Below are 20,875 nucleotides of genomic sequence, written 5' to 3'. Positions count from 1 at the left end.
TCCTTTTTATTATTTTTTTTTTTTGTTTTATGGGAGGGAAATCTAAAATATGAGGCAAGATCAAGAAGTGAGTGTACCCTCATCCCGTACTTGATGGTGGGACCGAAATGAGACACCCCAGATTTCTGGCCCCAAGTTTTGTACTTTGTCTGTAGACAGCCTTTCCCTGCTGAGTCAAAGACATGCAAATTTGCTTCAGAAGAAGAAATTGCAAAGCAATGGCAACACTGCTGTCACTTTTATACTATTTGTGCCATAGCAATGGGGGCTGGGGGTATCAACATGTGATGCTCAGCAGGCTGGAACCAGTTCTGTGGCTGTGTGGCTCTATGGGAGCCTCTGAGAGCTTTCTCATTGATTTCACCGGTGTTGAGAGTTCACTTCCAATAAAGATCAGGCCAAAAGACACTAGATACAGTTTTAAAATGAAATCTTAACATACAAGACTCCGTCCCATGCCCTCAACTTTTAGTTTAAACTATTTCAGATAATTTATTTGTGCTGCCAGAAAGTATCATTCTTAACCCTGAGGTAATGATTTTACTTCAATTTAGGTGTCTGATATCTCTGCTAGCTTTTAATCTTCAAATATCAAGTGTATTTTCATTGCATCTCGTGCACAGGCTATCTACGCATGATGCTATGCAATGAAGAGAAACAAAATGTGTGATTTTTAAATTATTCTTCTGCTCTTCTATTTTTTAATCTCCAGATGGTTTCTGAGACTGGTGATGTTTTCTTTAGGCTATATATTTTCTGCTTTAATTAACTTACTTAATCAGAACACATTTGACAGCCACACATGTGATCAGATATCAGGTGCTAATATTTAATTCCTTTCATGAAATTAGAGGCAGATAAATGTTTGAATTATAATTGAATGGTCCTATTAGACTACAAGCTGATTAGTGTTAAAATGAAACTTGAGATTACCAAGTTTGCATTAATTTCACATTGGCTGGGGCTGCTGTAAGGACTGAGCACAGTGTAATTGCTGGGTTAGGGGGCAAGAGCTGGATGACTGAGATCTGCCATATATATTTATCAGCTGAGGGGCTGGCACAGTTTGTATCACTACCTAAGAGCAGTGAAGGTAACTAATGCTTTGATTTACTGTCTCCCAAGTTAAAAAATGAAGCAAATAGACCTTTTTGTGTGTTATATTGAAATAAGCCATCTCTCTTTCCATCCTGTCCCTCCCCTGTGTGTGGTTTGTGAAGAAGGACAAGCAGTCACCAGAGGCATCTATCAGCTCAGGGGCTTTGTTGGGAATCATCAGTAGTCACTGCTAGGAGCAGTGGAGGTCTGACACATACTTGCATGGATGAGCTGGCTGGAACAAGTCTGGGGCTTGTACAAGATTCAAAGGTTTTTATTGCTTGGTGAAAGATCTGAGCAAGTTTGGGTGAAATTCTCAGAATCTGCACCCTCTGTGTGTGTTTTCACAGATGGCTATCATAAGCTGAGGAATGGGAGTTCTAGGTTTTGGCACGGCCATAGTGATTTTACTTGGGTGTTAGGATGGAGAGGAGTCATGCAGTACTTACAGGGTCTCTTTTTACAAGGCCTGGGTTAGGGACGACAGCAATGAGGTGGGCAATTGTAAACAAGGAGTTCAGCACATAGGAAAAGAACAAATTCTTATGCAGTGTTATCCTTTGACAGCTGAGGCTCCTGAAAAATATGTAACACATGTCGTAAATTAGTATTTTTCCTCTGATGTCACTTTAACAAGCTCTTTCTGGCAACAGTCTCTCAAGAATGTCTTTTGGCAAGGCATAATTGGAAAACACATGCCTAGCATTGCGGCCATAACCTCTGAAAAATTTTTGGGTTTGTTTTTACACCTGTTTAGCACCACATGCTTCTTAGACCATGTTGTAAAGACCTATCCAGCTACATTCTTAGCTCTTGATGCCTTTTTTTAATTCATGGTAATTGAGATATTAAGTGGTGAAGCAGAACCCTGAGAATTTTTGGATATGCATGATGCAAGTAATGAATATCAGGAATACTGCTTTATAAGCAACTGTTCTCTGGTGACTCAATTTCTCAAATACTCAGATGAAAATTATTTTCTACTTCAGGAATTATTAGTGGAACAGGATGGGAATTTGGACAGGAATCTCTTTAAATTACAGGGGATTTGGGTTGGTATCCTGCATATTTCTAACTCCATCTGAGATCCCAAACCAGAGGAGGTTGTTTTCCTGCCCAGTAGGAGAAGAAATCTCTTGAAATCACTGGTTTTAGGGAAGGTAGGATTGATAATATTGTGGGTAGCTGAGTTTCATAAGTTTTCAGAACCTGCAGTTTCAGACCTAAATAATCTCCCATTTCTAATTCATACTCAAATACTCATCTCACCTCCTCATACATCCTTGAGGCAGAGGAAAAGGCCCCTGCAGCTCCCCATGCCCCAGAGCACAGCACCAGGCTGACAGAGGGTGATTGCAGAGAGGCAGTAATGGAGCTGTTAGATAATGATGTGCTGACCTAGATCACTGAGAGAGGAGGCAAAACTGCTAGGTAAAGAACAGCTAAGAAATGCTACTGTCTTACTGGGGTAAGCTCAGCACTAGGAGTGTTTTGCAGTCTGGAATGGAACACAGCCTGTGGCTTCCTTCTCCTCTGCTTGTGGAGGCCAATGAACAGTGCACTCTCTTCAAAAAGAGAGAGCTAATCTAGCCAATTGGACTATTTTCTGCTTATTTTGCTTGCTTGCTTGATTTATTTCCTTTCTTTAACCCCTGCCATTTATTCTTTATTTTCCTTACACCTACTTGCCAAGTCATTGCATGGAGTTCTTTAGCTTGAGCTCATCTTTCTGGTTATGGTTATTAGCATCCAGTAATGCTTATCACTTCTTTAGACCTCCTTACTTATCAAGTCACCATCTTCTGTTCAGGATGTCCATGAGATGCAGATCCTGGTGGCTAGGAATGAGAATATGTCTGTACACTTGGCCCTGATTATAAAACACTCCTTTAGCACCAGCTATTGGCAAATACTGAGCACCAGATACAGGGCTGGGTTCATGAACTTTCTGTTTGATTCTCTGTAGGACATGGTAGTGAAAAAAACCAGACCATTCTTTGGAGCTACTACACTGGAGCTACTCTACATTCTTGCGCTTACTCCACCTGTATTTGTCTCCATCACAAATCTATTCTGACTTCCCTTTTCTGCTCCTATGCTCTGATGATATTATTGAGTCCTGAGTCTTCCTTTGTCCTCCTACTCCATCACAATACTTTGACTATGCCACTTAATCCCACTTTTTTTGGGACACTATAACACACTTTTCACTGTTTATCTTTCTTTTGCAGCCCTGGGAACAGGACTAGTGTGACATCAGTTCTGTTCCCAAGAAATAAAATATTTCCTTATAACTGGGAATAATCTCTTCAGCTCCTGGCCACAGAAATGCAGACCCTTGTCTCTTGAGGTGCCTTTCTATGTGGTTTCTGGTACAGGGACTCTTTATGATAATCTCAGCCAGGTAAGTGTGTCTCAACTCCCATTCCTGTCCTTCCTCATTACTCTACTTGACTTTTGTCAGTCTTATTCATGTATTAAATTGGACTGTCTTTCAGTACATGTTGCCTTTGTCTGCCACCCAGCCTCCTTTCCCTACCTGCCATCCTGTCTTAGTTTTACTTTCTTGTCCATTTCCCTCAGTATTTCCTTTTTTCCTTGATTACAGCTCTTGTGTTAAAGATTCACCTGTAGCATTAACATTTATTTCCATACCCTCACTTTCCAATTTGACCTTCAGTGTTTGCCATCACAATGGCATCAACATCTGCCTGACTTTGTCCACACCAAGAGGAGAAAATGGAACTAAACTCTTACTTGATTCATCCTTTCTGGTGGTTTTGACCATCATTTGCAATCTTCTCCTTTGACCTGTTTTAGTTCTCTTCCTGGCCCTTTTCATGATATTAATAATTTCTTCGTGAAGCTTTTGGAGGCTCCTTGGCATTGTCCCCACCATCTTTCTGTATTCTCCCTACTCTGCTTCACTCTTGGGCATGTGGTGTGACTCTTGGGGATGGTGCTATGCAGGGCCAGGAGTTGGAATTGATGATGCCTGAGGGTCCCTTCCAACACGACATATTCTGTGATTCTGTGTGATTCTGATAAATCAGTATGCAAAAATACATAACTAAGCTAGTTATCCATGTCTAAAACTTGCGAGCTTTTGTGTCTCCAAGCCTCTATCCATTGTCTCTTTAGAGTTTCAGTCTGCTGTTTTTCTTGTGTCTCCCCTGTGGTTCACATTGACTCTGTCTCCTACATTTCCTTTTTCAGACAGGTTCTCTTACCTACTCACAGTCACCCTTACTTTACTGTTCTTATCTCTAGTTTACTGTTGCAAGTAGAATGTTTTCCTCATAGAACTGCTCATTTTTCTCATGTATGAATACTGAAAGCACTCATTTTCATGTCCACTTATTTTCTTCTCCCCCAACATTGTTTAGTTATCAAATTATTTTCATGCTTTGTACCATGTCCTCCCTTGCCCCTGGGGAAAACTCCCCAAAAATTTCACAAAATGTCCTTCCATCCATTACGCTTCAACTCCTTTTAAAATCCTTGGCAGCAACTAGATTGCAGGTGCATTCATAACACACCATCTATTATTCTGGCAAATATAGATTTGCTGTACTCCCCATCTGTCTTTATACAAATGTCTGTTTTATTAATTCAATTGGAAGTGATTTGGAGGTAGGAGTACCTCTTTATTTTGTTTTTTATTAAATAAGATAACGGGGTCTCACTCTGCAATTATAGAAATCTTGCAATAATATGGTGATGCATAAAGCTGTTAGACACTCTACTTTATTAATACTTTCAACTGTTATGAGTTCACATTGCTTAGTGTTGCTCATCACTACTGATTCATTATTCCCTTCTGAAAGTACTGCAACATCTGTGATGCCAGATCATTATGAATCTTGATACCCAAAAGTGAACTGAAAATAAATCCCTGCCAGCGAAACCTTATATGTGGGAAACTGCAATCCCTGCAAACTGCCTCTAAAGTCAAAGGCTATTACGCAGTCCTGAAATCATCTCTTGCTAGCTGATGGACTGTCTGATTGACAGCTTCCCTTCAGCTGAAGGTCAAATAATCTATTGCTGTCATAGCCAGATGATAAAAACAGCTGAAGGTTACACAAGCCCTGCTCCCACAGTTTCACTCTTACTTTCCTGTGACTGTACTTTGGTTTCCTCTTTGTCTTCCCATTATGAAGCACTTTGGTTTAATTCCTTTCTCTCTTCTCCCTATAACCTTTGTGCCATGGCTTAGTCATGGCAGGGGAAGGAGAAGCGGAGGAGGAAAGAGAGGAGGAGGTGTGTTACTGTCTGGAAGGCTGCTGCAAAGACCAGTCTTTCAGTGCAGCCTGGGACTGTTGTTCATGACTCAGAGCTCACAGTGAGTCAGACAGGCTGACCCTGCTTTGCTTGCTGCAAGGAGTCACCTCTCTGGTCCTTTTAGCATACCTAATTTGACCAGATCCTGCCTTTACTGTCCCAAAGAACTCAAACCAGGGTATGGGGTTCCAAATCAGATAAAACTGTGGTCTTTCCAGTTTTATCAAAGCATTACTTTGCTATGGTTTTGTGCTATTTATCTTCTTAGATGGGAAGGGAATTCATCAGTTCATTTGGCAGAGTTTCTAGCTATCTCTGTAGCTGATTTAGATGTTTTATCACAGGCATATATCAAATTGCCTCTTTGGAAATTACCAGAATTCACAGCCTGTATTTGGATCCACCTATTTGGAGTTTGCAATCTTATAGAATCTTATAATCTATTAAAAGTCCAACCATTTAATTTTCCTATGTTTCCTAGTCTTATTCTTGGTGATGGTGATGTTTGGGACTTGATCTTTTACTACTCTTCCTGTCTGGCAGTTGAGGCAGAGGCATCTAATTGACAGTAGACAGATTCACTAAAGAACAAGATTGAAATGCTCTAGTTAAGCTGCCATACAGTAGCTGTACTGCTTTCAGTGAAAATCAATCTCCTTTAAAATTCTAATACAGCAGTATTCTGTTTTTCTTTTAATGAGGATAACAGGCTGAACACTAGAGCCAGATTCACTCTTAGGGCTGAATTCTGTAAGCACCTACTCAGGTCAATAGCTCAGTCCTTCAGCCTCAGTTGCTGGTAGTGCTGTTCTTCTTAGAGCTCCCAGTCACTGCCCCAAGCCCCAGTTATGGTGCCTGGCAAGCTCTGGACATGCTCTTAAGGAACATCAGGCAATAGGTAAATAAAAGGCCTTACTGCATCTCCAGTTGCACCATTTCCCCATGGGCTGCACTTCCACACCAGTCCTGACAAACATAACAACCTGGCCTTGGCTATGCTCCACTGGGAGAGGTCCCATTGGTGAGAGGAGCCTGTGCTCAGACTTCTTTATCAGGATTATATAAAAAGGCACTCAGAAGAGCTGCTTCTCACTGCCATGACAACTTCCAAGATTTCCTTTGGTTGAGATGCCTCAGGGAAAGAAGAGAGAGTGTCTGTAAGAAACACTTACTTGAAATAGAAGAAAATTGCCAAGGAAATCAACAGGGATGTTATGGACAAAGCGTGGCCAACGATTGCCATATAATAAAGTATGAATGCCATCTGCAATTTAACAAAAAGAAAAGGCAAGCATGAACAATTTGCAGGCACTTCATTTGTTTTCTCATTAAGAAGGAATCTACAAAACCAACCTTCCATTTTGTATTTTTTTTCTTTCAAACATTCTTTTTCCATATATTTTTAATATCAGCAATCTATTAAATAGAATGACTCATGATCTAAAGATGTATTTCTTACATATGCAGATCTGTTCCGTCAGGAACATACTGAAATACATCAGATGAAATCTGGTGAAATCCCTGCTCACATTGTGTCACTAACTTTCCCAAGCTCTAAGTAATACATATATATTTTTAATATGGCCATGACAAGTTTTCACACACATATAAAAAAGCGAATTAAATAAAATAGGTTGCTGCAGGATTGGTAGTAAACTTTTATGGGTTGAAAGAAGCTTAAACAGCAGGGATCAAAAGCTTAATGGTCACTTTTGGATATGAGTCAGTACTTAACTGCCCTCAGGACTTGTATTAGGGCTGGATTTTTGTTCAATTTATTAATCAATGAGCTGATCCAGAAAATCTTCTAAATTTCCAGGTGATACTTAGGTCTTCCAGATTATAGTGAGGCCCTCACAAAGGGCCTCATTTGACTGAGGGGACAAAAAGATATGAGCCTTAATACAGGAAAAAAGTGGACTGATAGACCTAGGACAAGTGATCTAAATCCTGTCTACACAATGCTTAACTTAGGGCTGGAAACTAAACTCAGAAAATAGATCTTGGAGTCATCCAGGCCAGTTCTCTGAATCATTGACTTACTGTGTAATAATAGCCAAAAAGCCAGCAAAATATTGATTATGATGAAAAAAAGGCACTGAGGGTGCCAAACAACAACAAATGTTTGAAATTTACAGCACTAACCTTAAATGCATGTGTGCTTCTAGTCTCCATATCCCATGAACACAGAATAGTAAGGAAAGGCGAAAAAGTCAACTAAAATAGCTGAGGTTGAGTTTCTGCAGGTACAAAGGCTGGGATTCTCCTTTTTGGAGAGGAGAAGTCAGAGGGGGCTTATGACCATGGCCTTCAGAGTCATGAATGCAGCAGCTGAGGTGACCATTATCCTCAATGCACACCACACAAGGACAGCACATCCTGAGACAAATTCTGGTTCACATTAGTGTGAACCTTGGTGCTGGGCAACTCAGTGGTTTGACAGTGCTGTGAATCCAGTACCCATGGACAGATAATTGGGCTTGCACTGTGACTCGTGGCAGGGAAATCTAAATTATTTATGCCAAATTTTTTACACCAGTTGTAAAATAAAATTGCAGGACAGCACCTGGACATCAGAATTTTGAGGTATTTAAATATCCCACTTTGGTCTCAGCTAAGCTCTTAAGCTTCAGTGATCTGTCAGAAAAGCGAGTGAAGGAGGCTAAATGCCATGCCAGCTTCACCACTGGAAGTCTCAGTTTCTCTGCTGGGTTTATTCTCTTTTTAGCTCTACTTTGTTAATTTTTCTTTTGCTATGCATGAGTAATTTTCCTCTTCTCAGTGATTAGGTGATTTGCTTTTTGTAGCGTGAAGTTTTGACACTCACATATCTTTTGGTGTTTCCAACTAGTTTTAAACTTTCCCTTGAGAACAAATATGAAAACAATTCAGAAAGCAAAACCATTCCTCATAGTAAAGGTGCACATCTTAGGTAATTTGGTCTCGAGACATTTTACAACATTCAAATAAGTTTCTTCATTAAATAACCTAGGTGTTGGTGGCCTGATTCAGATTTAAACCAGAGTCACATTTACACTGATCTGACCACGCAGAAGAGATATGATCTGAGTGTAAATACCATTCACCAAGTTAGGGAAAACGATTAGTGTTTACTGAAAATACCCTAGGTCACCTGGTTCTTCACAAAGATTAACCACTGCATTGTTACTGAGCACCAAAGCTTGATAACCTGTTCTGAGGGCACCTGCAGTCCCAGAGAGGACAGCCTGAGAGTGGAGAAGATGAGACAACTTTCTCCTATACAGAGTAGTGGGAGAGGTACACCTATGTACGTGTGACATTTGTTCCACTTAGACTACATGATTGCTGTGGTTTTTTAACAATATTAAATGGATATATTCTTAAAGCCTGAACTTAATTTACAGACGATCTGTTCAAGAATATATTTTTCTACCTATCTTTTATATGACCTATAGCCTAAAATATCTAGAAGTAGGAAAGACCCCCAGATAGTTACATGCAAGTTTATGTACACCCTGGAGTATTCTTTGTTATTCAATCTATCTAACTTTCTGTGCTCAAGTGCTAAAGCAACTATATTTGGGATTCAGCAACTGCTTTTTTATTGCATCCTGCAAATTTACTATGCCAAATGCTTAAAAAAAGCCTTAAAATTTAACAATGGTGACAGATCAAAATGGGCTGAAATGTCAGCAAACAAAGCATATGGTCTATCATTATGTTTTTAAGAACTGGCTATAAGTCTTTTTTAATGAACTGTCTCAAAAGCTTAGCATATTGGTATTTTCTGTTAATTTCAAACTAATAATGAGCACTTTTACAAATTTCTGCATTCCTTGACATGTCACAACATGCTGACTCATTACATTTTTTGTTTGTTCAGATTTTTTAACCTCGATTTAGAAAACTTAAATGCTCTTCCTTGTTCCTCTAGAACTCTTGAGGGAAGAGAATTCTCTAAGAGTAATACCTTTGACTCAGTAAAGTGAATATATTATGTGTATGTAAGTGGAAACAGTCTTCAAATGAGGCACATTTCTGTTTACTGAAGACTTGGTTTAAAGGTCATAATCTAACTTGGTATTTCTGTAAACATAGATTCTTTCTGCATTTTTCAAAACTTTCTGTTTTAGAAAAATAATGATGTCCATGTAATTTTCCTTTATATTCTGTCTGTTCACTGCATGAATAATGTTCAAAATTCTTCTTCTGAAAGGCATGGATAATAGGTAACAGAACCAAATTTTTTGCCTCCTTACATGCGCCAACATCTGGAAAAATTTTATATTTATGGTGCTTCCATGTAATGCCTCTGTAAGCTAATATTGTTACTATTATTCTTACCTTGTCACATAGATGAGCCTCATTTTACCATGATGGTTTGTCATGCTGCAAAAACCCTTAGAATTCACCTCCTGCCTAGTCCAACAGACGTTTCCAAGGCCCTTTGGGCTCAGTTACTACTAAATATACCTGCATACTGCTTTTTGGCTGTGTAAGAAGAGGTCCTCCAACACAAACCCCAAATCAAATTACTTCTTGAATATTTTCCTTCCACTGTTCCAAATAGTCACAAATTATTCTGTCACAAATCTGTAATCATATTTTCCTGAACCTCCACTTGCATTTGAGAAATATATTTTTTTATGAGCTTCCCTAATTTAATTTTTTAAAAGCTTTTCTCAGATTTCTCTCTCCTTCTTTTGGTGCATTTATATTTAGTCCTTCTCTTTCAGTTTAGCACCTTGATTTTAGAAATATTGATGCAAATTCTTAATTCTTTATTGTAAATACTCTCAATTATTTCAGTAAAAGTCAAAGTTAAATGTGCTCCTGCTTGTAAGATTTTCTGGATTAATGATACCTTAATAAATAATTTTTTTAAGAGTGTGAGTACAGGGTAATACTTTTTGCTTAAGAGAAATAATTTTGACTTACATTAATATTACTAGCCCTGAAGAGAAGACATCAACATCTTGGAATATTATTGTTACAGAAAGCAAAAAGATTCTAAAAGATTATTTTATAATTGTTGGTCAATCAGGGAAAATCACAGGAATTAAAAATGTATCTGAAAAATACTGCAAAACTTATCACATGAATAACCACTAAATTATCCACCCCACAGTAAACCAATATTGAGGTTTGAGCACTCATTAAATAATTTGGATAAGCTAAAATAACAAGAACAACATTATTTAAGTCTTGTGCAACAAATAAAGCTGAGATAGGGCTATTCTGGTCTCTCTCATGTGTATTATTGCTAGCCCAGCCCAAAACACTGCCAAACAACCACTGCTTCTTTAAGTTCAGCATACCTTCAATTTTTCAGAGGTGAAAGAGTTGCACAGGGTGTAGTTGGACCAAGTTCGGTTGCTCTCAGGATGGCGGAACCAATTTCCAGTTTCATCACAATATTTTGAGGCCCTCTCTGATGATAAATTGCAATAATAGTTATTTTAATATATGCATATTATGAATTAAAAAAACCCATATAAAATAATATCTTTGGGAATAAAATGTGTAATAAAATCGAAATTATTTTCAACATGTGTAATTAATATACACCTTGTTGTTTTGTTGTTTTGCTTTTTTCTGAGACTTAACTGGTAGTAAGCTTGTTTAGCTGTCTCCTGTTTCACTGCACCCACTAGGGTATATATCACAGTATTTAGCTGATAATAATCCATTTAAAGAGGCTGTTGACAGCAGTTTATGGGAGAGAAAATAACCACAGGTGCTGATGCCAGTCCTGAAGGAAGAGTTTCAAGTATAAATGAGTTAAAAAAACTGTGTAGATAAAGGGCAATTGGTAATGTATAAACCAGAGCCTGGGTGCTGGAGATGCCAACAGCCCAGCCCAGCCCAGGGCTCTGTGCAGAGGGGTGGAGAAGTCTCTCCCAGCCTCCCCACCGGTGGAATCCTGACCTGCAGAGTCAGAGCATTGCTTGCTCTCCTCAGGGTCTGCACAGCATGCAGGCACAGGGAGAAGCAGCCTCACAAACGTTTTGGCACTGGTCCCATGTATCCAGTTTAATTTAAGATGGCTGCAGAGCTCTCTCTCTCAATAATCTGACGAGCCTTTGGCCTCTACACAGGTGTCTCTGGCGCTGGCTCCTTCGCACAGGTGGCTCTGGCATCCTTCCTGCCAGCCCTGCCACATGGAAGGTGTTCCTGGCTCGTGCTCCTGGCTCTGCATGTCCTGTGCTGTGCTGGGGGACAGGGGGGGCTCAGCTCTGCGGGATGCCCAGAGCTGCAGGCGTGGGCTGTGTCTGTGCCCCCCGACAGCCTCAACTCCTGCCAGGGGCACCCTGGATGCAGATGTCACTCCTAATCACCTGTCAAGTTTTGGACCAGTTTCTTTGGCCTTTCCTCAAGCATTAGCCACATGGGAGTTACTGGAATGTTTGCCCAAGTAACAAAGACAGGATAAAATCATAAATGTATAAAATAATAAACAATTATTTGATGTTTTCTTAGATAGTGTCACAGAGACGTATGAAAAGTGTGTTTTTTAATTCTGTTTAATTGCTCTGACTTTTAAAATAGTCTGAAAAGTCTATCTTGAATTTCCTTTGCCTTTTCCAGCTCTATAATTTGATTTGCTTTATACTTAGATTATCAGCATTTCCAGTCAATACACTTTTACAGAGACCATAGGAATCTGAACATAGAAATTTTCGTTTTTTGTGGTTAACATTCCCACTTACTTTTCTTCATCTGATGATTAATAGTTCTGTTAATTTGTAAGATTCATACTCCTAAAGCCTAAAGAAAGGAACTGATCATATGGATAAGGTAAAGATAGTACAGAATGAGTTATTTTACTCTGAATACAAATATACTTTATAGTGACCTTGCAGAAAAAAGAAAAAAAAAAATCCTCCAGAACACAACATATTTTTGCAATTATTGTGGACTTCAAATCATTGTTTTGAGGGACTTGTTAAATATCAATACGTGCATCAACAATACCAAGAGGAACAGTACATGTTATTTTAGCCTTCCACAGCTAAAGCTTTGAGATAATCTCAGACTGCCCATGTAGCAATGTTCCCTTTTACTCATTGCCAGATACTATCAAAAGTTGGAAAAAGTTTTGAGTCACAGATGAAAGATTAATGCTTATGCTACCATGGAACACAGTGTGCAAGCGTTGCACTGATTATCCCGCGCACTCTGCGAAGTGCACGGCTTCTGTTAATCTGCTACAGAGAACGTATGGCAATGTCATCCATCATCTCTGTACTTCAGTGCCTGGGTAGGCACTCTGCCAGAGTATAATGTGGCCTCTTTAAGTTAGAGACAAACCTTTCACTTTATACTTTTCCTTGTCCCAGACAAACACTGATCCGACTGAAAACTAATCCTACTCTGAAAGTGCTGATGTGCCACAGATTTCTCGCTGTGACATGAGAATAGACGGCTGGGGAATAAGCCCTCTTTACTGTCCATACTAGCGACTCAAAGAGGTCAAACATCTCTTCTAAATCTATTTTATACAGAAACAGAGCTGCAATCCAACCACTGTTCTACTGCAAGTTATTCTTGAGTGACCCAGTAGCAGGTGGGGGATATTGAACCTGGGCATGTGTTGGTTCTTTGTGTTAACCAGAAGAATATGGTAAAGTCTGAAAAAATACACACATACTAGGATGGGTAAGACAACAATAGCAAGGCAAAATGGAAGTTTGGGCTTTGAGATTATTAAAATACTGTGTAAGCACTAATTTTCTAGGCTCTGTCTGTACCCTATCAGCTTGGATGGGATACCACTTGGGCATTGCATTCTTTGCAGTGGAAGAACAGTGACATCACATTGTACTGATCTCACCTGATTGTAGGAACCTTAAAGCTACATAATTCATAGGTAGCTGTGCAGAATCTTTGCAGTTAACTGAGAGAGATAGACACTTCAAGAACTGTCTTGGCAAAATGGATGAGAGTAATCTCATCCACAAAGCAAGTTTCATGAGAGCAGTGAAGTGTCTTGAAAGATTAACCAGTAGCAATTTTTTCCATGGGTATTGTTTATGCCACTAATAGTGCTTTTATGAATCATATGCTCATTAAAAAACCTTCAGTCATCTATATGCAACAAATATCTTAATATTTCTGGAACAACATGATAGCTCTATCAATCAGGCTTTTCACAATTAGACCAGAGCTATAGCTAGCACATGTTAAAGGAGCCAACATCAGTTTTTTGTTTATTGGTGAGTTATAAGATGGAAGAAGAAAGTTCTCTACTGTTGCAGTCATGCTCAGCACATACCAGACACTGAATTCTTTGCCATTGTTTGGATAGACCTGTGCAGTGCTTTGTTTTGCTGATGAAGGAATAGTTGATGTTGTACATCTGATTTACTTACATCTTTAGTAAAATATCCTGGAAGAAACATTTTCAAAAATGAAAAAAATGATCTCATATAATGCAATGAAGATCCTAGAAAACTTCAATTCCAGTATCCTAATAAATGAAGGATTATCACTGTCTTCAGAGTGTCTTAGTGAGCAGAACTACAATCTTTATAACAGTGATATTGGGCAGTATGGGGATAGGAATTGATTTTTAAAACACAGCTGTCAAACTTGCTAAGGAGCAAGACAGAAATACACAGAAGGGTAGGGAGAAAAGAAGCAGCCGGACAAAGAGTTCAGTTTTGTCATTTTTATAATTGTCTAAATTATATCCTTCAAGACAAGAAAATAGGACCAGCAGAAATCCAGAACTATTTTAGTTAAATGCAGCCAAAATTTAGATTTTGTTGCAGCAAGACAAGTGCTCTCCCAGTGGCACAGCAGGAAAGCAAGGCATGTTCTTCAATTGTGAGAGGCAACAGCACATTAATCATCATCTGATTAATAATCATCTAATTGCTTATGGATGCATATGGATTTGCTTCCAAATTGCACTTCTAGAAACTCTTCTCCTGGAGCTACATGAAGAGTTTTGAGTAACAGCTTACAAAAAGGAACTAAAGACAGAAACCCAACAAAGCAGAGAGCTGAGGGGAGTTTTGCTAAATGCACCTTTGGTTCACAAAGTGGGGTGGATACTGCCCTTAAACACTGCTTTCTGCCAAAAAGTAAAGAGAGTGAAACTGAGATGAAAAGGGGTGTCAGCCACAAAAAACTTCCACATTTGGCTCCCTTGTTGTATGACTGCACCAAAATAATCCTGACTAAAGGCACTGTACAGGGACAGTGAGGGGGGCAATGTAAGACTCCCCAGCCACAAACCCAACAGCCCACAGGTGGCACAGGGCAAGGCTCAGCTCCTCCTGTTCCCCTCGGCAAACCTGCCTTGCTAGAATGTACTTTTTTTTCTTCCATTAGTAAGAATATTGCCAGCATGAATTACATACTGCATTCCTCAAAACCTAAACTCTTACCAGTTTCAGTGTGACCTGGAGCCATTTCAGAGGGATTATACCAAAGATTTAACCTGTCTAAAATATGAATATAAAATACAATTTGAGAGAATTACATGTTGCCTGAATAGGAGCACATAAAATAGCCCTGCTCAGAGCTTCACAGCCAGAAGTGGATAAGACAATGAATTTCCTGCTGTCACTGGCATTAAAGCAGGTCTTGTTATGTTTTCCAGACAAATTGATTTGTTTTTATGCATTATCACATTGTGCATGATGTGCACTGTGAGAAAGAGATTGCTTCTTTCAGAACACAGATTCCTGTCTAGTAAGAACTGATCTAAGTTCAGTGAAATAGGTGGGACTGCACTTGGTAGTTAACTGTGAAGTTGTCAGACAGAAAATGAAGAGAGCACTGAACATGTTCTCCTTCACTTTGCTTCTGTGTTCTTTTCTTCAGAATACAATTTCACCTTGTTTACTTGCCAACATACTCCATCAATTTCTTCTTGGCATCAGTGCTGAATGTTGTTGGGGATTGGATACAGAGGGCTGGTATTTGGCATCCACAGATATGGATGGGAGGAGGATTTGATACTATGCCGACAATAATGTTTCACTTTTTCAATTATGAACAATGTAAGTATCAAAGCAAAAAAATAAATACAGAGGAAGGACATTATTTTATTTCAGATCTCAAAGCTGTAGATGGCCTCTTAGTGAAGTGACATAGCCATTGATTAGCTGATACACAGTGGTTTTGCAGATCATGGTGCAGCCCAAACCAATGCTGCATGAAATACTTGTTTCAGAAATCCATGGGGTTACTTGCATGCCTAAAATACATACTGAGGTATTTGGATGTCAGAGACTCAGTGGGGAGGAAATCTGACAGTCACTACAGTTTTCATCATGGAAAATTGCTATTTTTTAGGATGAAGTTTCTGTTTCTCAGCAGAAAAGCTGGCTATATTTTGTTTAACATGAATAAGGTACCAAAGAAAATAATGACTTGTGATACAAAACCTGATAGACTTCTCAGGACAGTTCAGCCTGTGCTTTTGGCCACCTGTTAGTGGCAGCCACTTTCATTAGCAGTTGACAGACTTGTAGACACCCCCCCTTATTTCTTGTCTCCCTCCTACTTTATTAAGTCTCCATGTGACAACCAGCCACCTGCAAAGCAAGGCTGACTACTCACTGGTTTGATGCCACATCTGTAACACATGCTGGGTTACTCAACAGCTATTCTAGGAAAGCAGCTCTGTCTCAACCAGGAGATGCTGAACTGCTGCCAAAACTGGGAAACAGGGTTAACTGACCAGGATTCAGGCAAAGAGTCTGACAGGAGGAGAGAAATGCCCCAGAGGAAAATACTTGTCCAGAAGACCACAGGTATTTCTCCTAAAGAGGACAGCAGAGAGAACAGTAGGAAATTAATTACTGAAGGAGGCTTTTCTTCCTACGGCTGTGTACAGAGAACAGGAATACTAAAAAATTCACAAATTTCAACCTTTAAATCTTACCAGAAAGAGTAACTGCAGTATGCACACACTGTGGGCCAGACTTCATGACAGGCATTTGTACATTAAGGAGTGATTTGCAATCAGTGTACAAGCCACAGGCCTTGGCATTAATGAACATTACAAAGTGGAGTGAGGTGCTTCTCCATGGATGGCTTCAAGTGTTTCTTTGAAGAGTGCTGTTGTAGCAGAGCAATTAGTTCAGAACAAGTCACTGGAGACAGACAAGAGGAAAACTTGAGAATAGATGGTTGGGGAGCAAGTAGGAGAGTGGCTCTGAAATCACTCCTATCTATGAAGGATGAGGACCTTTAGTCATGGGGGAACTTCTCTGATCACAAGGCTGCCAAACACCCACCTCTGCAGGTACAAGCCGAGCATTGCATGGATTATATAAATATATAACATAAAACAAGACTGTTAGTGCCATATATTTTTTTCTTTGTTGAAAACCATGGAAGCAGGGAAAGGAAAAGACTTGTAGTAGATCTTCCTAATCATAAAAAAGGCTGTTGCTGTGTAGGAAGGATATAATGAGTAAAATGGGGTCTGGAGCAGAAGGTACATACCACATCTTAAAGGCACTACTAATATGCATGCAGGAAAAATTTTGTGCAACCTCAGGATCCAGAGTCTCAGGCTCTCTCCTGAATGCAGGCACTTCTTTCTGGGAACTGAACCAAGTTTGGCCAATTCTTCTAAAATGCTCTTTTGGAATCTTGTGTGCAAATAGTCTAATGGTTGAAGTACTGGTCCACAGAGAGAGAGGCCTGAGTGAAAGGCAATCCTGCAGTTGAGGGTTTCAGCTTCCCATTCTGTTGTTCCCAGATGCTCCAATGATGAGCCATGATCATGACCCTGCTCCAAGACTTCTTCTTGAAAACTATGACACTGTACTGAAAAGAGATCAAGTCTTGTGAAGAAAGGGCACAAAAGACAAGACCTTGTGATTTGGTGCCCATTGTCTGTCTCAGGGGTGTAACTTGCTGGAAAGATGTGTTGGGTTGGTCTCAGGGTGTTTCCACAGGAAGTGCATAGTGACCTCACCACACAAGCTCACTTTCCAAGCACAGGATTCCTGAGCAAACAGATTTCGTTTGATCCATCCTGTCCAAAGCCTACTTTCACTAGAAAGAAAAGCACTCCTTCACCAAAGATTGAATGGAGGCCAGACTGGGTCTAACATTAGAAATTTGCACCTTGCTGTGTGAATTCTGTAATTATGGACAGCTTGATTAATGAAGAACAGAAATAAAAATCAATATGGCTGCTATTGTAAATTGGATTCAGCAAAATGTGTACAGGGCTTGATTCAATCTGGAAACTCTCAGTTTCTAAATAAGCAATAAGCTCAAAAAAAATCAACAATTTTAGTTAATGGTGCTGGATCATTAACTCCCAGCTATGCAATAGTTTGTTTCCTTAATTTCCTGTTGGGCACATGCAATGGGGTTAAGCTTTTTTAAATTTTTCAGATTTATGCACTCTCCTTCCCAAATGTTTAATTTCATATATTTTAACTGCAATTGGTACATTGTGACTATGTGGAATTTAGCACCATGTGACATTAAGGACCAGCTATAAGTAACATGTCCTGAGCAAGGAACACACAATTATGTCTCTCTTCAAACAGTACTCTTTGCAGAATTAAACTTGTGTCTAATATTTCCTCGTATCTATTTAAAAATACTTCCATTGATTTTTAATTTTTCCTTTTAAGCATTCTTCAATTACTTCTCTCAGTCTACTTTTAGTATTTGTATGAATAATTCAGCTAAGAACTGAAACTCAGAGACTGAAAGAACATTATTTCTTCTCATCTTCTTTCATAAAATTATATTTTCCAATATAAACCAAACAAAGAACATACTGATACATATTTCAAGCACATAAGCATCTTCTCTTCATAATAAAAATCTTAGAATGAGGTGCTAAGAATATTTTGATGTAAATCAGAAGCGGACATTTTCACAAGCTAGATTCCATAAATCCATTGGTTATATTTACATAAATATAAATACATATTAAATATTTTAAAAATTAAAATATGCTAATTACTGAACCCAAAAGTTTTATGTGTTTTAATTTCTACCAAACTTTCTGAGATTTCACAGAGCTGCAAAAATACCACTGGATTGAGCACATCCACTCAATGGTACAAATGTTCTGAAGACTACCTTTGAAAGATAAAATGATAAAAAAGAAATACTGTACCAGTTGGATCGAAGTCTGGAAAATAATCTGGACAATTCTGAGCAGTGAGCCTTCCAGCTGGTGTGTCATCCCAGCACAACCATCCATCCCATGTTCGGTTGCAGAACAGACCTGGACATTCAAGAGGATTGCAAGAGTTAATTCCACAAAAAGAGTTAATTCCCTCCTGAAACACTCTGTTCTAGCCTTTCAAGGATTATTGGTCCTGCATACAATCAAGTTTTCTTTTTGTAATATATCCTTTTAATATTGCTACACTTAGAGTGTCATTCAGGTGCTACAAGGTACTTGTTTTTACTGACCTGATGTTAGTGGTGTTCATTTTACCAGAAAGTTACATTTTAAAGCATGTTGAATTGAACTTTGAATGTAAGATCCAATCCTACAAACTTCTTGATTCTTTTTCTGTCAGCACGTACACTAGTGTACCCAAAGACCCGTGAGACATCCACTTTTCATTTCACCTTTTGCTGCTCAGTAGGTTTGAAAATCAGGCATTTGAAACGTAAAGATAGGAAGCATTTGTGGAGACATCCCAGCAAAAAGCAACATTAGCAGACACAGATCCCTGTCAGGCTGTTGCCCTGTCCGACACCAGAGATTGATGATGTAGCTACAAATCCAGTGAAACAGGTGCAAGACTGATGTGGAGCAGGCAGATTCTGCCTGCTGATGTTTAGGTCAGCATGATGTGACCCTGTCCTCACCATGCCCCTTCTGGGAAGGTGATGCTGTTGAGGCTGTGGGATGTTCCCAGCCCCCAAACAGCAGCAGTGCCAGGAGGCAGAACACAGCTCACTGCTGCTCTGTTACAGAGATTGTACATGCCGTGGTCCTCAGAAATTGTGCTCTAAGACTTCTTGCTGTAACGTGCAACATGACTCATTGTGCATTTATACAAGAAACACATTAAACCCCCCCTACACTTCCTGGCTATTTTTTATTCAAAGCCAGTTTGTGTTGAGGAAAAAGTATTTATCACCAAAACCATCAGCTTAAAGTGAAATAGAATAAGATACATTTTAGCTTTTTTTCATATTGGGCCTGAAGAAGTATTAAAATGAAGGCTGTTTCTGAAGGAATCATAATAGAAGAAATAGAAGCAAGTTATTAACATATGGGTAGTTAGTTGTTTCTAAAGCTTTTGAAACTATCCACAGATAAACTTTCTTACTGAAGCAAGAAAACAGTAAAAAGACACTTGAATGGTTCCAATTTGCACCAATAACTGTTTGTATGTCAAGTAGTTGTTGATTAAAAATAAAAAGCATAAAAATTCCAAAGTTAAGTTTTTCCAGATTAAATCTGGTTCAGAAAAGAAATTTTTATGCACACTTTTTCTTCATTAGCTAAGATTTTATGCACATATATTTTTCAGTTATCAAGTTAAATGTGCTAATGTTACTTGTTAACTTAATTAACTAATCATCATATCAACAGTTTGTTATCTTTCCTTCGGGCATTGTCATGTTCTTCTATATATTTGAAATGCATCTGAAAAACTTTTAGGAATATTTTTGTAATATCAAAGAAGAAGAAGAGTAGAAAATTATTGCAATTTGAGCTTGTTTTTGAAAAGTAGTGCCAAATGGAGTTGGAGGGAATATCTAGTTTTAAAATTTTAAATCCTTTGCCTGGCCTGATAAATAAAAATAATCACATAGGTCAATCTATGCATCATGGGCTTGTCTTTCAAGGTAATTATTAGGATATATATATATATGCTCACATTTATCTTTATCTGTCTATCTATCTATGTATGCATATACACACACAGACATATATATATATATATATATATACACACAGTGTGCTGCTCTGGAGGGGTGGTCATGTGCCTGAGTTCCTCATTTTATTTATATCCTCAGTTCAGAACACAACTTCAGTGTTGCTGGCACCATTGTGTAGTCACCCAATATCTTCATTCTGGGTTATAAACAAATTAAGTGCATGTTGCCATGAACCCACAGCCCCAGTGGTGTCACTTAGATCTGGCTGCCAACTGAAGGACTGCAGGCACTTCCCTGCTGTCCTCCTGTGACAGCACTGCCCTTGAGAACACTACTAGGAATTCATGTCTTGATATTTATGAATTCCCAGCTCATGCTGGAAAATCGGCCCTTTGCAACTTATCACACAAGCTGAGTGCAAAAGAAAGGTTAATCCAGCAGTTACTCACAATGGGTGCAAAAATCAGGTGTTTATAGATCTGGAGACTAAAAGAGTACTCTAACAAGAAACAGTGAGTTACTTCTCCTGCAAGTCCAGCAACTAAAAGGCTTATTTATGCCTGAAACATCATTCCTTCTATCCAATAACCCTGTTTAACTGCTTGTGGGTATTCCTAATTATTCACCTGAATTAAAGCCTATTTTAAGCAGTGGGGATCTCTATATTCAT

General features: G+C 38.9%; 1 protein-coding gene across 6 annotated transcripts in view; it reads right to left on the bottom strand.

The window, feature by feature from the left end:
• Positions 1-20,875, bottom strand: part of CALCR (calcitonin receptor) — a 154,441-nt gene that overhangs the window by 39,707 nt on the left and 93,859 nt on the right. For all 6 annotated transcript variants that reach the window (XM_021551731.3, XM_021551735.2, XM_031503834.2 and 3 more), the window contains 4 exons: positions 18,476-18,586; positions 10,683-10,795; positions 6,555-6,646; positions 1,548-1,674 (listed from right to left, as the gene is read on the bottom strand). In XM_021551731.3, coding sequence (XP_021407406.1) covers positions 1,548-1,674; positions 6,555-6,646; positions 10,683-10,795; positions 18,476-18,586 — 443 coding nt within the window. The remainder of the gene's footprint in view (positions 1-1,547; positions 1,675-6,554; positions 6,647-10,682; positions 10,796-18,475; positions 18,587-20,875) is intronic.

Source organism: Lonchura striata, chromosome 1 (assembly GCF_046129695.1).
Source record: "Lonchura striata isolate bLonStr1 chromosome 1, bLonStr1.mat, whole genome shotgun sequence".
Taxonomy (NCBI): Eukaryota; Metazoa; Chordata; class Aves; order Passeriformes; family Estrildidae; genus Lonchura; species Lonchura striata.
The sequence above is the reverse complement of the archived record's forward strand: the minus strand, read 5'-3'. Positions and strand labels throughout refer to the sequence as shown.